At 35.5% G+C, this 17,038-nt stretch overlaps 1 protein-coding gene across 2 annotated transcripts; it reads left to right on the forward strand.

Moving 5' to 3' along the window:
• Positions 1 to 449: 449 nt before the first annotated feature.
• On the forward strand, positions 450 to 14,561 carry LOC120627627 (gastrula zinc finger protein XlCGF46.1-like). 2 transcript variants are annotated; one of them, XM_039895640.1, is made up of 8 exons: positions 450 to 713; positions 1,249 to 1,380; positions 2,044 to 2,338; positions 2,856 to 2,978; positions 3,783 to 3,909; positions 5,831 to 6,055; positions 12,109 to 12,217; positions 13,108 to 14,561. In XM_039895640.1, the coding sequence occupies exons 1-8, from the start codon at positions 561 to 563 to the stop codon at positions 13,579 to 13,581; spliced, it is 1,638 nt and encodes a 545-aa protein (XP_039751574.1). In that variant the 5' UTR covers positions 450 to 560; the 3' UTR covers positions 13,582 to 14,561. The 2 variants fall into 2 exon arrangements, with proteins under 2 accessions (XP_039751574.1, XP_039751575.1); XM_039895641.1 differs by lacking the exon at positions 2,856 to 2,978.
• The last annotated feature ends 2,477 nt before the right edge of the window (positions 14,562 to 17,038 follow it).

Consider the following 17,038-nt stretch of genomic DNA (forward strand, 5'->3'; position numbering starts at 1 on the left):
GAAAGGACAGAAAGCAACATAGGCTTTTTATCCCAGGAACACAAATGGTTTGTAAAAAATTTATAACAAAAAATAATAATTTAAGAAGGATAATTTAAAATCAGTAACGGAGAAAATAGGTGCAGGTTAATAAAATAATACCTAAATACCTACATAATAAAATATTGAGCAGAGATTAAGTTTGGCATTTTTATTGAATCAGAAAGTCTACGAAGTCGAAAAGCGCGTAGGATATAAAATTCTGGCAAATAATAAATCAAATAATATTCAAACATTGTAGTGTTGTTGAAATAGACGTGAAAACGTAGTTTATTTTTAGGCGTTACAGAAAGAGGATACAATCATTTGGCGACAACTGAGACAACTGGATTTTTTCCCTTTGACATAATATTGTCCAGTCCACTGACAATGGATGACATTGACATATTTTGATAAAACAAGTTGCTTGTCTTTTGCATTTAAGTTTGCCTTTTCTGTTTGGTGTTCGAAAGATTTTCTACAAAACTTTTAATTAGAAAAACAGTGGCGATAGGGATTTAATACTTTAGGAATCCTTGGTCATGGCTTCCGTCAATACAAAAAAATGTGTTGTTAATATTGATCCAAAACTTTATTGTTGTCGTATTTGTTTAGACACAAAATACACCAAAGGAATAAATCTCGTTAAAAGTTCGCATATTCTAGAGTTGTTAGAATACTGTGTTGGGTTTACAGTAAGTAAATAGTTCTCTAATACTTTGCTTTGAATAAATGTAATCCTTCTGTTAAGCAGCACTTCATACTTTGTTTCTGGTGAAAGCATTTAGAGATTATATCAACTACGCTGCTCAAATATGAGCTGTTGGTCTGGGGCAATAATAAGATAACTTTTAAAATAGAGATTCAGAGTATTACCAGTAAACATTGTGGCCTGTTTGGCCCTTGGAAACAATAATAAGGCTCCATAAGTCTTAAAGTATTGTCATCAAAGCTTACCAAGCAGAGTTAAAAAGGAGTTCCCTATAATAACCCTTGCTTTGAGAGAACAGGCTTATTCCCAGTTGTGTGACATGAGCGAGACATGATGATATTAAATAAATAAATTATGGTGCCAATTCAGTTGTTCACAAATCCTTAAAATAAATTAGCAGGTCTAACAGTAGTGCTATCCTTGTCCACTGGAAACATTGTGACAAGAAAGGCACAGATTTTACACCTATTAAAAAAATGGCACTATTATTCTATACACTAGTATAAGGTTTATTTCAGGTTGACATTCAGCGTACATCACATGTGCTATGTGTGAAATGTAAAAACAAGATTCAGGAGTTTGAAGAGTTTAAAAAAAAATGTGTTAAATCTGAAAATCTTTGGAAAAAGTTCCCAATTCTGAATTACCCAGTAAGTAGCTAAATATTAGTATGTTCTTTACAAGTCCTGAAGTCCACATTTGCCCGTAAAAGTCCAGAAAGAATAGAATGTGGTAAATATGCCCTACATTTACCACATTCTTGCTTGCGAATGCATATCTATGAGCCAAGATGACATACCTGACAACACCAGATGATGAGTTGAACCTGCATGGTGTGTTCAGTTAGTAAATCCCTCAAAAAGGTATTAGTACCTTTGTGCCATAAAAACAAAGTCAAAGTCAAATACATCTTTATTCTAGTAGGTTCATAGATGGCACTTTTGATGCATTACATGGAACAAAAAGCTGAAAAAAAGGCAAAGTATGCAACTTAGAGCATTATTACTGAAAACTTAAGCATTGTTGCTTATTAATTATTATAATTTCTTAAAGTTGCTTTAATAAACCCATTATAATTTTTTTGAATACCTACTGCTTTGGGTATAACATATTACAGTAAGTTACATAGTATAAGTGAAAGTTAACCAAGGTTCAATAAAAATGTAACCTTATTCCATTCACTGTGAACCTTAAAAATTAAACATGCTGCATAATTCTATTCTTTTAAACTAAAGGTTGTTGTAAGTTTAATAACAGTATGTGGCATCATAGCTTCCAAATAAAATTACCAATTTTGTCTAATATTCTTGTAGAAAAGTTATGAGCTAGAACATAATGATGATTTAACAAAATTAATAAAAGAAGAGCAAGTAGATGCAGAGGATCAGGAGTGTGAAGATTTAAACACAGAAGAATTGTGTACAGATGAAAATATTGAAAACCATCATGAAAAAGACTCAGAGGAAATAAATAATACCAAACAGTCTCTAGTAATTAATAATGAACCAAAATCTTTACCAAAGATTAAAACAGAAGACAACAATTGTAATGTTAAATGTGAAGTTGAAACAAAAACAAATGAATGTCCGAAGTGTAAGAAAATATACAGTGAGTAATGAATTATATTTAGTATGCAAAATTTTGATACAGCTAACATGCAATATTTTTGTACTGAACAGTATGAATCGCTAAATGCTACAAAAATGCATGAGTGTTCTTGTTCTGAGTTCTAATAGTTTGTACAACTGCCCTCAAAACTTTAGATACCTACATAGACTGAGCATTGATGGAGTGAGTGGAAGTCAGGGCATGCTTATCGAACATGGTTGATGTAGATGCAGTATATACACGTAAATGAGCATATTTTATAAATTCTATGCAACAAAAAATTCCTCCCCCTTTAATGAAACCCAAACATTGACATTTCTAGATATTCTTAGAAGAAAGTCACTTCTAAATTTAATCTGCAGTTTGAATATTTTTGAATGCATCCTGCCTTTCATTTTGTAAACCTGCTAGCTAGCTAGCTTTTAAACAAATGGGCCAATTTCAATGTGGTTCTATGCTCTGAAAAGCTAGTGTAGGTATCTAATTAAAATTTTTCATTTGATGCAAATTTGTTTAGACAACAAAAAATGGCTGTGGAAGCATATGAAAAGTTGCAATGATTATTTAAAAAAAAAACGAATAAGAAAAATTGTAGTAAAAACTGAAAATGGAAATGCTACGTTGTCTAGCAATGAATGTGGTAAGTAAAGTTTTTCAGTAATTTGTAAAGAATATTGGCAAATTCACTTTTAATTATACATTTTACTTAATATGAACACTAAGTTGACCTCTGCCGGAAATTATGACTAGAGAGTGTATTATATATTTCTGTGTGGTCTTGCATGAAAAAGAGTAAAGAAATTAAACCTTACTCATTTTTGTGGTTGTCATGGACTTTAATGAGCCAAGGATTCATTGTCTTTTTATTATTATTTTGTGTGTGTTTGCTCATAGGCCCAGCAGACATTGCCTTGTTGTTGTGAATAAAAAGAAGTGCCTATTAAAATACAAAGTATATTTAATCAAAATCGGTCTTGCCGTTTTCCATATTTTTGCTATAGGTGATTTTTAGGCTAGTTTAAAAGGGGGTACTAGGTCGATAGGGTATAACAGTAATGGAAAACTTTCACAACTATTTCCTGAGATTTATACTTTTAGACAAATAACCGTGAGCAGTTGTCATAAAAGTACGCAGTGACAACCATAACATCAGCTGTGCTACAATTCAAGGTCGAATGGGGTCATAAAAATACGCAGTGACAACTATATCACTAGCTGTGTTAACATTTAAGGTCGAAAAAAAATGTTATGAACGCCTGATATTAAAATAATAATTCACACAATGTTTCTAAACTCACATACACATAAGTACAACAATTATTTACTACCCTTACAAACTACTCGCTACTGGCTACTACTCCTAGTAGCCGTACCCCTAAAAACTACTAACTACCCCCTAGTTACCTCCTTTCCAACTAGCGTTGTAAATTGATTTTTGTTTTAGGTTTATGTAATAGAGTATTTAGTTGTAATATCAAGCAACATATGAAACAGCATTGGCTTAATAACCATTTGCAATGTGAATTATGTAACTATATCGGCAAAGATTTTGCTCACATGTTAACCCACAGGTATACCTTTGACTTTGTTGTTTGATTTTGTGCTATTTAACTATTATTAAATTATATGATGTTCAAGCTTTCGTCCGCTTTCTTTTCGGTTTCTTAGCATCTCCAAGATGAAAGTTATCTCTTTGCAAAATTTTGGCAAGATTGGTTTAGCTCTGAAGCCATGCATCGGAAAAAATACTTTTTTTAAATGCCCCAAAATGTTTTGCATGATTTTCGGCATAGAAAGTACCTCCTTATCCTTTGTTTAGTTGCGGCATTCAAGCTTTATACTTAGGAGCTAAACTTCATCAAGATCGGTTTAGTGGTTGGCGCTAACTAAGAGACATCTTTCGCCTTCATAATATTAGTAACCACTACTAGTTAGTATGTTGTAAGGTTTAGATTAAAACGGTGATAGCCCAGTGGGTAGGACTTCTACTTCACTATCGGGGGGGCGAGTTCGAATCACAGCCCTCACCTGTACATTTTCCAAGTTATGTGCGTTTCAAGCTATTAAAATATCACTGGCTTCAACGGTGAAGGGAAACATCGTGAGGTAACTTGCATGCCTGGTGCTCAAAAGGTGTGTGGAGTCTACCAAAACGCACTGGGTCAGCGTCATAGACTACGGCTTTGTCCCCTTCTCATTGTGTAACTAGACCCGTGCCCTGTAGTGGGCCAGTAATGGGCTGAAACGATGATGATGATAAGAATTTTCCCAACGATTTTCGGGATGGGCAAAAATTATTTCTGTAAAGAAATTCTTAGTGCCGTTTGGAGTTAGGAATTAAGCGTTTACCAACCATGTGCCTCAGAGGGCATGCGAAAACCCGCACTCAGGGCGTGACAAGCTCTGAATCCCTTTCAATGACAAAGACTAGAATGTTTACAATACAGATCAGTAAACGAAATGAAATTATTTGAAAGCAGTTAGCTGCGCTCCCATGACAGAAAGAAAAATGATTAAGGTTGATGTTGGAACCTGGAAAAGAGCAACTACTGAGTTTATTGTCAGATTCTTCTCGATAGAATTTTCCTTCCAAAACAATGGTGTCACACACAAATAGTCAGATTTCACCTTTTTGCGCACTGATAAGTACTTATAAAAAGGTTAAAAAGAAGTTTAGTAAAAACGAAGTAAACGATACGCAAACAACAATTCATGATATTTTAACGTCACCCGAACATCATACGCGCTAGTAGACGGGCTAGCACAGAATAAGAATGTGCAAGTACGATGACATGTTTTAGGGTGAGATCTATCATTAGCTTACTTACTTTGACTTTCCATTTTAGTGTCAAAACAAGACAGATTATGCCTAGAACAAAGCTTAGTCTAGTTTTAACTGTTTCTTAAGTTTGTGGTAAGGCTAAGCACGTGATAACTCAGCCTTATTGTCGCCGTAAGAGACGTGTATTAAGATAGCTTCAAAGGTAGCAATGCAGCGTAACTATACGCGAAACTACATCTCATGTTTGCTAATTAGCGAAGTTTTAGTGCAACTTTTAGAGCGCATACAAACTCGACTACCTGTTGTTGACGCCATCTCACGTAGCAGGAGTAACTCAAATGTTATTTCAACATTATTACGACTTTTAAATGATATAAAATTTAAATTATCTCCATTATAAGATCATCATCATACTAGGCTATCAGCGTTCCTTAGAGGTACATGCCAGAGATCGTGGGCATAAACATTTTATCCGACCCGGAAATCAACTACTTGATTTTTAGATTTTCGAAAATTCTAATCACTGGCAGTTTCTGTATAACTTAAAAACTAAATTGGCTGTCAAAGAATCTTTTTTATAAACGAAATAAGCTCGTTTATGACGAAGATCATGCCTGATTATAAAGTGTTTATTGGTGGACGTTGCTTAGAAAATGTTTAGAAGTTGGTTTCGTTGCAATGACTGCGCTTATCTTACCTATTCTTTTCAGATATAGCCATTATCCGAATATGAAACTACGCTGTATAGCGTGTGATAAAAAAGGCGTGTCCATGTTATCTCTGCAGTTTCACTTTAGGGCGGTGCACTTGCAGAAACCGGGTGGCTACTGCACATTTTGCGATAAAACTTTTAATAAATTCAAGACATGGAAACGGCACCACCGGATGCATACGGAGAGTAATCACTTGTACGTTTGCGATCACTGCGGTAAAAAGTAAGTATATGCTTAAGGTAGTTCAAGCGTTTTTTTAGCGCAAACGCTTCCATTTCGTCATTTGTCGCGCAACGGTTTTTCGAGTTTTAAGGTACAATCGCATAGTATCGATTCAGCGTCGATGCAAACATGCGACTGTGTTTATTTTAGCGTCACTACTATCGCACGTCGGTGTCGAGCGACAGGTGTGAAAAAAACCGGCCAAGTAGGGGGACCGTATTATATACAAAAACGGCCAAAAAATTATATCTGTTGTTTTATTTTAATTTTATTATTTATTTTAAAAGTTACTATTCTATTACGAAATACTCTGTGGGTATTTCAAGCGCATACCTGTTGCCGTTATCAATATCGAGCAAACACGTTTGTTGTATGCCCCCTTTTTAGGTTTTTTACTTTGTTATGTTTTTTTATTATATGTTGTTATAGCAGCAACAAAAATACGTTATCTGCGAAAATTGTACGATTAATGTGATACAGCGTGGTTAAAGACGGACAGGCGGTCGGACCGCGAAGTCTTACTCTCTCAACCTTTTAACCTTTGGGTATGGCAACCTAAAAAAACGGTCGTTATCAACTAATGTGTTCTAATATAGGCGAAGGTATATCTACGCCCAGGATTAATATAGTTCGTCCTTGATTCACACTTTAAAAAAAAGTTATATCACACCAGTGACGCGCCCCGCTTCATATACGAGTAGTGTTGCAATGTAGATATTGACGTGGGGCAGTTTGGAATGATTATAATACAATTCCGTTGTACAATAATTTGACCTATCTCGTAAGGTCACAAAGGTTCCACCTTTACAAATCCTTGAATTTCTTTGCTTTTCTTTGCTTTAGTAACTACATATAAACCTTCTTTTTGATTTTTTGCGAGAAATCTTTTAAATCATCAAAAAAAAAAGTTAAAAAAGCATTGTTTAAATTTTTTATAAACGCGCCACCTTTTGTATTTTTGTGTTTGTTTTGTTTTTGTATCACACTAAACTAGATAATATATTACCACTTTATGTTTATTTTTAATTTCTCATTAAGTGAAACTTTTTCTTTTGAGAATAAATGTCTTTAAACCTAAGTTTAATTGGCCTTGGAGTCATTATTACATATAGTGTAATCTACTCAGGTTTGAAAGTTTATAAATTTTTGGGAACATTGCAGGACTGTCGCTGTTTCACCTTTATACATCTGTTAGTGTTGATGCAAAGTATAACGCCTAGTTTTACTAGTTTTTTCTCTTTTTGAGTTGAATGACAAAAAAAAATTTTGTTATAAATTAGATTGGAGGTATCGCAAAAATTCATAGTTCCCCGAATATCGGACCCGGCGACCTTTCAAAATATACGACTCCGCCATAGCGACGGGTCACCGATTTTAGGAACCTGAACGATTCCGGAAGGTCACGACCTACTTTATCTGACGTTTAAAGTTTATTTAAGCTCACTTTAAGGGAGCGCGTAAACGTATTACAATTTTGTTTGTGCTCGATACACAAATAAAAATATACAAAAGTATGTACCCTAAACCCGCCAAGGCGTATTATAGTAGCATGGCGAATTCAAGTTCTATACATATGAGTCAGTTAATCTTCCTTGCGTAGTGGTGAGAATTGTCTTATAAGTCGGAGGTCTTAGGTTTCATGCACGGGAAGGAACATTTTGGGAGATTATAAATTCTATAAGTTTTCTCCCCGTCTGGTCTGGTTGGAGGCTGTGGCAGTGGCTAGTTCCTAATCTACCGACAAAGACGTGCCGCTAATCGAATTAGCGTACTGATACGTTAGCACGTAAAAACGTATTATACAAAGTAAAATCTTAGGTACCAAGAAGCTAATAACATACATTTTTTCATCGAAGCTTGAAAATGTAAACCATTTTCTTCTACTTCAATCCCTAACAAAAATAAAGTTGGGGAACGAGAGTCAGACTGTATATACAGTACAAGTTAAAACACAAAAGACAAGTCCGATGACAGCTTCCGAAAAAAAACAGTTAATGTAGGCAATTTATAATGGACTTTATTTACACGGGGATGTGGCACAGTATCGCTTACTGTGCAAAATGTCTCGTAGCTTTGTCCTACATATTCGTAGCTCGTAGCATGCATTTAGCTGACTTATATTTTGGCTCAAGCTTGTACTACGAATTCTATTACTTGCTGAATCCGCGATTTCATTCGCGGAAAGATACTTTTAAATTAAAATATGTACGATGCGCTTTGCTTTCTGGTTTGTAATTTCCAAAGAAATCTCACTACCAGTCCGGAGTTAGGAAATTGAATGTCCACCGCACGCACGTAAAGCCCATGTAAAGTCTGGCCAGCCAGCCCTTATTGGGGAAGCTTGGTATTTGCTTTGAAACCAAGTCTCCTATCAGATAAAAGGCCTGTACGCATCAGCTAATCGTTCATAGGCTAATGACCTACAGATATTAAATTTCGGCGCATTGCCTTTTTTGACGCCACACGTATGGAATTTATATCTACTTCAAGACCCTACTTTATTAATAAAATTTAAGATTTCTCTGGTCTGGTCTGGTGGGAGGCTTCGGCCGTGGCTACCGACCTACCGACAAAGACGTTCCGGTACGATGTCGCTTAGAAACCGATTAGGGTATGTGTTAAATATAACTACAATACTTCCTAATACCACCACCATTCCGCTCTTATCTCTCACAAAACAGAAAAATTCTGAAGATTGTTAAAATATAAAATGATGTTGGAAAAGAGCAATCTGCTGAGTTTCTTTCTGGCTCTTCTCAGTAGAATCTGCCTTCCGAACCGGCGGTAGTCACTACGAACAGACAGACTTGACGTTTTAAAATTGCTTATAAACTTCCTAAATATAAATGAATTTTGAATAGTTTAGCCCGCTACCATCTTAGACTGCATCATCACTTACCACCAAGTCAGATTGTAGTGGTAGATGGTTAACATGTAGTGGATTGTAGTTGAAAAAAAAACTAAGTATGCAGCTGTAAAATGGGAATGGATTTCTCCCTACAATTTTGCTTACCTATCAATCTATTATTTTCGAAACGTTGCTGGTGATTGATGATCTATTAGGAGCGAAGTCTAAATGTGTGTTATAATGGAGTACCAGAATTTAAGCTTTGTTTTAGTTATTATAATAGGTAGGTACATATCTTAGTGAATTTTAAACCTATTTCGTTTATTATTAATCCATCGAATTTTATGAGGACAGTAAAACACTTGTGTAATTTTTCTTATTTTATATTGAAGATTATTTTATTTCAAGTATTTAGGTCTACTTTTGAAACGTCAACTCTGTCTTTTTTTATTGCGTGGTGGAAAATGCTTTATTGCTACCGCTGAACCCCCCGAGGTTATGTGGGACTCCTTGACTTTATTAGACGCTCGGGAACGTATCTAGTAACACTACCACTGGTTTGGAAGTCAGATTCGACTGAACAAAAGCTGACGAGAAAGTAAGTAAGATATTTTCCAACATCAACATTTACAGCTTAGAAAATATATCGACTGCTTGCTTTCAGGTGGTCTTGTCTTTATCAAATTTGAAAATAAAATAAAGTTATATTAAATTGTTGAAAGTTTTGTTGGTAGGTCCAGAATCACTTTCAAATTAAGTATTACATTATTTTTTCGAACCTACAAAGGTTTTCTTGGCTACGTTCTTGTAATTGGGTAGGCATACTTACCTCTAAGGGTAATAACATTTCGTTGTCTCCCGCTTTCCCCTAATAAGGTAAACAACCGTAAAATAATGCGAGGAAAGCTTGCCTGGCAGTAATTATACTAACCTATTTATTAACGTTCTTTCCGAAACGTTGCCGGCAATAGATCATCTAGATACGAAGTCGAAATAGGTGGTATCATTAAATAACCGAATTTGTACTTTATGTTGTAGACTTTAGGTTCACATTTACGTAGCAGCATCTCAAATATATTTCCAACCTGTCAAAAGCAGAGTACTAGCTATACAGAACGAGGTTGTTATTGCTGTTGCCCGATTACTAATGACACACCGTTATACCGTTCAAGATTTTGAAATCGGTTTACTTCCACGCCACGTTACAGTCAAACAACCAATGTCTACCAACACTGAGAACGGTATTTTCGCACTTAAGCCCCGGGGCTTTTTGAGCTACTGTCAGAATCTGTGTTTAAACATACAGAGAGGAGATCTATGTACTGTATTGCGTCTGTAATCTATTGATTATCATGATGTTGGTATTTTGCTTGTGGTGCTATTTTTATGCACTGTTTAATTTATATCTATGGGCCAGTGGCATGCATAGAGGGTATGCACAGGCTATGCAGATATAAATTGAAGAAAATGTCCAGTAAGAGTTTTAAAAAAAACTTAAGGATAGGCAATGTAAGAGTTATACAACCGTAGGGTTTTTAGCCTTAAATATTTATGACTCGTACTGGTGATCTTTTTCATTTTATATCATCTGCATACCCTGTGCATTACCTCTATGCACGCCACTGCTATGGGCCAGATCCCTCCATCTTTTTCTTTCAATACTCTATCTAAAGCTTTATTAATCCAGTTATCACTATGTTAGTAATTTCATCTGACAATCGCTCTAACCGCCTGTATGGAGGGTAGAGGTAAGGAGGATCATCTGTGTATATGAAAAAGTGTCCGTCAAAATGTATTAAATTAGGATGGCGCCACATTTGCATCAAAGCGCCAAATATTGTTAGAGTAGGCTTGAAAAATTCAAACAAGGAAGTAAGGTTATATTTACCACAATATTTTGTACAACGTAAGTTGTTGAAATTCTCAATAATTAACTACTTTAGTCGATAATTATATTAAATTTTTTAACTCGGCATACTTCAATTCATCTACGATTGCTACATTCATACCATACCCTGTGCATCCACCAGCGCCATTGTGGGGGATTTTTGAACTGTTATTAAGCGCATACAACTGGACACTTTTTCAACTTTTCTCTCATATAAGATGACTCTCCTTACCTCTACCCTCCATAACCGCCTGCCTCACTTTCTTTTTTGTAGCAGCTCGTATGAGTTAATTTTTATCATATTTAATCTTCGATTTACACTGACGGGAATTCTGATAGTGTCAGGAAAGAGTAGAAAATACAACTTTCAGCGTAATCCGTGATGTTTTATTTGACTTCAATACAATCTAATCGAGACGTTCCGTTTGTAAAGACGCAGTATAGTTACACCATTGCGTCGGAGACAGCTAAAAGTGGAAACAAAGTTCCTTCGGGTTCTATTAAGCTGAGTTTAAGATATTACGAAACCTTACCTACTACAACACAAGGGTTCAATACAAGGGTATAATACAAGGGTGAGTCTACAATATTACACAGGATTCATAGCCACAAGAGAACCAATTCGCCACCACTCTGTACTTTAGCTAGTTAAACTATTCTTTTAACCCACTTCAAGTTGCACAAAACTTATTCGTGTTTGTTCCTAACAATTGTTCATTGTAAACTCAACATCTGCTAAGGATGCGCCGGGGTTGAAGCGAAACGTGCGTTTAATTGAAATTATGATAGTCATCGCATTGTTTTTGACGAAAAGCTTATACTTACGGCTTTTTCTGAAAGCTTTTTCTCTCAGGAAATAGTTGTGGGAGATAAAACTTTTTCATTATTACAAATAATGTAATAGGTACCCCTATTCCAATCAGCCTTGTAGGTATTTATTTATTAGCTTTTCAAGGAAAACAATTAATACATGAGAGAAATGCCGTATTTTTATCTTACATAAACCAATGCAGTTTCCATAGAGCTTGAATAAAATGAATCTAAAAATATTTGTTTTAGATTCGCAAATTTGAGCTTTTTAGCTACGAGAATAAGTTTCATTTTAATCTGTCGTTACAATGTTTGCATACTCTTCAGAACGACTACGGTTGCGAGAATTCACATTTAATACTAAAAATAGGCATTTAGTGACTATGTTTCGGAGCTCGTTCGTAAAAACATAAAATCCCATTGTAATTGTTACTGTAATTATTATATTGTTGTTGTTATTTTATTTTAGTATCAATTTTAATCACACCTTTGTTATCTTGTTCGCAGATTTTTGTACAGGCACGAAATCAAAACGCACCTTATTAACCACTCTGATACGCGCCAGTACGTCTGCGAGACCTGCGGGAAGGGTTTCAGGAGGGTATCCTCTTTGAGGGTGGGCTGTTTGTTTTGAATTATACCTTAACATTTTGATATACTTGCCTAAGCAATTATTTGCTTACCTACTTGCGACTTCCTTTCCTTATTAATAGCTATGCTAATCCTACTTATATTATAAATGCGAAAGTTTGTAAAGATGAACGGATTATAGGAACTCTTTCTTTACTAACGATATAAATGTGAAAATTTGTTTGTTTGTTTTTTGCCCACGCCCTTATTAAGCAACCAATCACATGATTTTTGGCATATAGTTAATTGAAAAGACGGACAGTTAAAGTGACTCCTTTTTTTCCAGTAAAACAAACGGTTTGCAAAAACCCGTAATAAAGGCGGACGAAGAACGCGGGCAACAGCTATAAACGGTTTTTTTTTTCTTTTAAAAAACTGAATTTTCATTTATTTTTTAATTACTTTTAATTACAATGAACACATGGTCCTTAAACTGTCCATACAAAGTCCCCTGCCGACTTAACTGTTTTCACAATTCACAATCTCTCTGTGTGTACTACAGTAATCAATATTAATACATCCTGGCCCATAAAAATCGGTTTAGCTACTTCAAAGTTTCCTTAGACAAACAGATAAACGGACTTAGCTTGAGAAAATAAATAAGTATGCTATCATTCAAGCTTTATAAAGTTATTTCGAAATAAACTTCAATTTAAATTTATTATTTTTGAAACAGCTGTTGATGAAACTCTGAGCAGGATTTCACCGTAATTCTCAACCTTAAGAAATAAGGTTACGAAATTAATAAGTTACCTTAATTTTACCTAGATAACAAAATAACTAAACTTAAAATCCAAACAACAAATAAAAACTTAAATTCCTTTAATTTTAATACACTTAACACAGTCATTATGTAAGTGAATTTCTCTTCTCCAGGATCACATAAACAACTTACACAAAGCTAGGGAACCAGCGAAATGCGAACATTGCAACAAAGTCTACAAAAGCGCAAATAATCTCAAAATACACCTCAGAAACTTGACCATCGAGAAGCCATTTATATGCGAGGTGTGTTCCAGAAACTTTTACACGGAAGCAATTTTGAAGAAGCACATGTTTTGGCACACTAACGAGAGGCCTTTTTCGTGCGAAGTTTGCGGACAGAAGTACAAAGCAAAGGCGCAACTTAAAGTGCATATGAGAAAGCACTCCGGCGCCCTGCCGTATGATTGTGTAACTTGTGGCAAGGGTTTTCCATCTAGTAACCAGTTGAAGCGACACAAAAGCGTCCACACAGGTGTCCGCGCCTACAAATGTGTGCACTGTGAAAGGTCTTTCCACGCTAAAAAGCGCTTGCTTGAACACGCGGCGGGACACAAAAGTGCCAGTGGCGATAAGCTCGAAACCTAGTTTAATTAATAAATGAATGAACACAGTTTTCTTTTGAACCACAAAAATTGTAACAGTAATAAATACTAGGGCTACAGTTAGTTAAGTAGAAGGTTACATACCAGCAGACCCCGCAAACGTCGTCCTTCCCAGTCAAACAGCGGCAACCTACCGGGTCCAATTGTGTTTCCTAACCAACCAGAAACATTTTGAAATGTTCATCCAAATCGGTCCAGCCGTTTCGCAAGAGATAGGTGACAAACACGCGTGCAGACGAATTATATAACTAATATATTATTATTATTTATTTTCAAGAAATTCTGCATTGATCAATACTATTGTACATTCTATATGCATACATAAGACACAAATAGTAAAACCTGAGATAACATTTACTTAAAGACTAAAAGCACCTATTAAAATATGCAGCATAATTACGATAAGTATTTCACAACATCTTAAAATTATGTTAATTTACACCACTTGTAAGTAAATAAGCGAAATATTTGTGTACATTTCCGCTTTAAACAAAAAATTGTACAAAAGAGGGTACAAGCATACAAAAGTACCTACTTGTTTTTTACATGTAAGTGTCGCACGGCTTGCGTACGAAAACGCAAACAAGTTGTGCGAAACGCTTCACTTGATCACCGCACGCATGCGGCAACAAGCGAGAACCGGTATGGTACATACTGGGGACTCACTACAATCGCCTACAGCATTATTATTTTAATATTTTAACGATTTTTTTTTCAGAATTATTACCCTCAGTACCTATAGCGTAACTGTAAATCCAAACAATACTGCTATAAGTGATTGTAGTAAGCTCCGGAATATTGATACAAAAAAGTCTGCACGCACACTGCTTGAAATAATAACTTTAAATTATTGCATTAGTTGATAAAGACAAAAAAATTAACTGTCCCAAACCTGAAAGTATCAACAACGATAAAATAAATATTTACGCTACTGTATCACTCGAATAAACTTTTGAAACATAATGGTTTTTTAATCCCTAAAACAGTGTACCTACTGTCTAAATAAATTGGTATTATGATTACATTTAAAAGCGGTGATAGCCCAGTGGGTAGGACTTCGACCTCATTTTCAGGAGACCGAGTTAGAATCTCAGCACGCACTTCTAACTGTTATGTGCGTTTTACAAATTAAATATCAAAAAACATTGTATGGAAACCTGCATGCCTAAGAGTTCTTCATAAAGTTCTTAAGGATTTGTCGAGTCCACCAATCCACACTGGGCCAGCGTGGTGGACTACGGCCTTAACCCCCTTCTCATTGTGAGTGGAGACCCAGACCCGTGCCCTGTAGTGGGCCAGTAATGGATTGATATGATAATAACGAAGAATAGATTCTGTATTTCTTTATTCCTTTGAGTAGTGACATTGCAATGCAATTTCTCGTTTTAACGCTTTGTACTGTCTAATACTGAGGCTACAGTTACAAGTTCATTTTTTTATTGTAGCAGAGAGTCTTGCCGTGCCAAAATACTGTTACATGTTAAACGACTAAGACACCGGGAGGTATCTTTGCATCGTTCGAGTCCATGTAGGACTGTGGTGCATCGATAATGCAGTCGTATTTATATCAAAATACAAACCAACTCAATGTCATGAACATTGTTTGTTAATCAAAGTTTAATTGTTTACCCACTTTATAAATTTACTGTAACAGACATCACTTAAAATGATGAAACAAAATGTACTAAGTACTATATTTTTTTTATCAACACTACACGTTTTGGTCACCTCGCACGAGTAAACGCAACGTTGGTAGACCATTGATTTAATATGTTTACTATCGTTGGTTAACCACGACTAGGTGGTTAGAAGCGATCAAACGAGCCGCAGCTGGATGTACACGGCAGAAGACCGTGCAATTTGGAGCTCCCTACAATGTAACTATGTCCAGCGGTGGACGCCCGTTGGTTGTCAATTTTTATTTAAATAATAAATAAATATACTACGACAATACACCACACCGTCATCTATCCCCAAAGTAAGCGTAGCTTGTGTTATGGGTACTAAGACAACTGATGAATATTTTTATGAATAATATACATAAATACTTCGAATATACATATAAACACCCAGCACTGACAAAAATTCATGCTCATCACACAAACATTTTCCAGTTGTGGGAATCGAACCCACGGTCCTGGGCTCAGAAAGCAGGGTTGCTGCAAACTGCGCCCATCGGCCGTCATAATGGGCAGACACAGCAGATTTGATGTGCAAGCAGATGTGAAAATTTGGTCAGTGAATGGCTACACATTTCCGAGGTGTCACCTGGTACAAGGTGCCAACTGTATGCTACCACTGGCGCATGCAGCACAATGCTGAGCTGGCACGTTTTTTCTGTAAAAAAATAAATATAAATAATATTTAAATAAATTTCTTATGTGCCTGATGATAAGTGGAAAAAAGAAGGGCATGCAAGGAACACGTTTTGCAAAGTATCCCGCTATGGCCTGTGGCTTAGGTTTTAAGCCTCGTGTGCCCGATATTAAACTGACAACAACGCTCTTCAGACCGGAACACGGCATCGCAACAATGGCGGCACGGCACGGACAAATAGGCATGATGGTAGTACCTACTTCCCCAGACGAACTATGCCACAAAAAACTCTAATAATGATGTACACGTTTTCTTAATAAACAGAATCGAATTAGTATCATCGCATCACTACACTTCTGCGTCTGACGTTGACCTCAGCGCCGTTGTGACCTATCGCAAATCGCCGATTTTTTGTTAGTTAACTGAGATATACAGGATGTTTGGTGCATCGTGTGCCAAATCGAATCTGATGATTGGAGGGGTCTTTGGCTATCTCTTCAGCCCTCGTAAAAAAATCTTGCTCAAACGGTTTTTTTTATACTGATTTTAAATTGTTTTTTTAAAAATTGTAAAAATTCTACATTTAAATTTTAATAAAAAATAAAGTTGTTAAGTATTAATTAATTTTCTTTTTAATCTTTAATTTGTAACGTTTTACGCTTCTTTTGAAACTAGAATTACACGCCAGCAACATCTAGTTTTTGTTTTACAGCCCCGCAAAGTTTTTTTTACGTAAAAAAATAAGCTTGAACGTCAACTTTCGGTTTTAATAAAAAAAAAACTAAAAGTGATCATGTTCTTCCAATTTTTTTAAAACATCTCTGGACTGTCCCCTTTCTAATGGTGTGCAATATGCCATGAAAAGTAATTAGTAACATCACTAATTTTCAAATTTTCTAAACTTGGTCGCAATTTTCTAATATTCAACAGGTGAAAGAAAAACAAGGGTTTGCGTAAATAAAACTCACAAGCAGGTAAAATTTTTAAATTTCGTAGGTTTTACTTGAAATAAAAATAATACATTGCATTTGAAACATTTATTTCATAATTTTTACAAATTCTGCTCAAATTGTTCACCCCTGTTTCGAATGCAGGCCCGACATCTTTGACGTAGAAAATTGCGA

Source organism: Pararge aegeria, chromosome 11 (assembly GCF_905163445.1).
Source record: "Pararge aegeria chromosome 11, ilParAegt1.1, whole genome shotgun sequence".
In the NCBI taxonomy this organism is placed as follows: Eukaryota; Metazoa; Arthropoda; class Insecta; order Lepidoptera; family Nymphalidae; genus Pararge; species Pararge aegeria.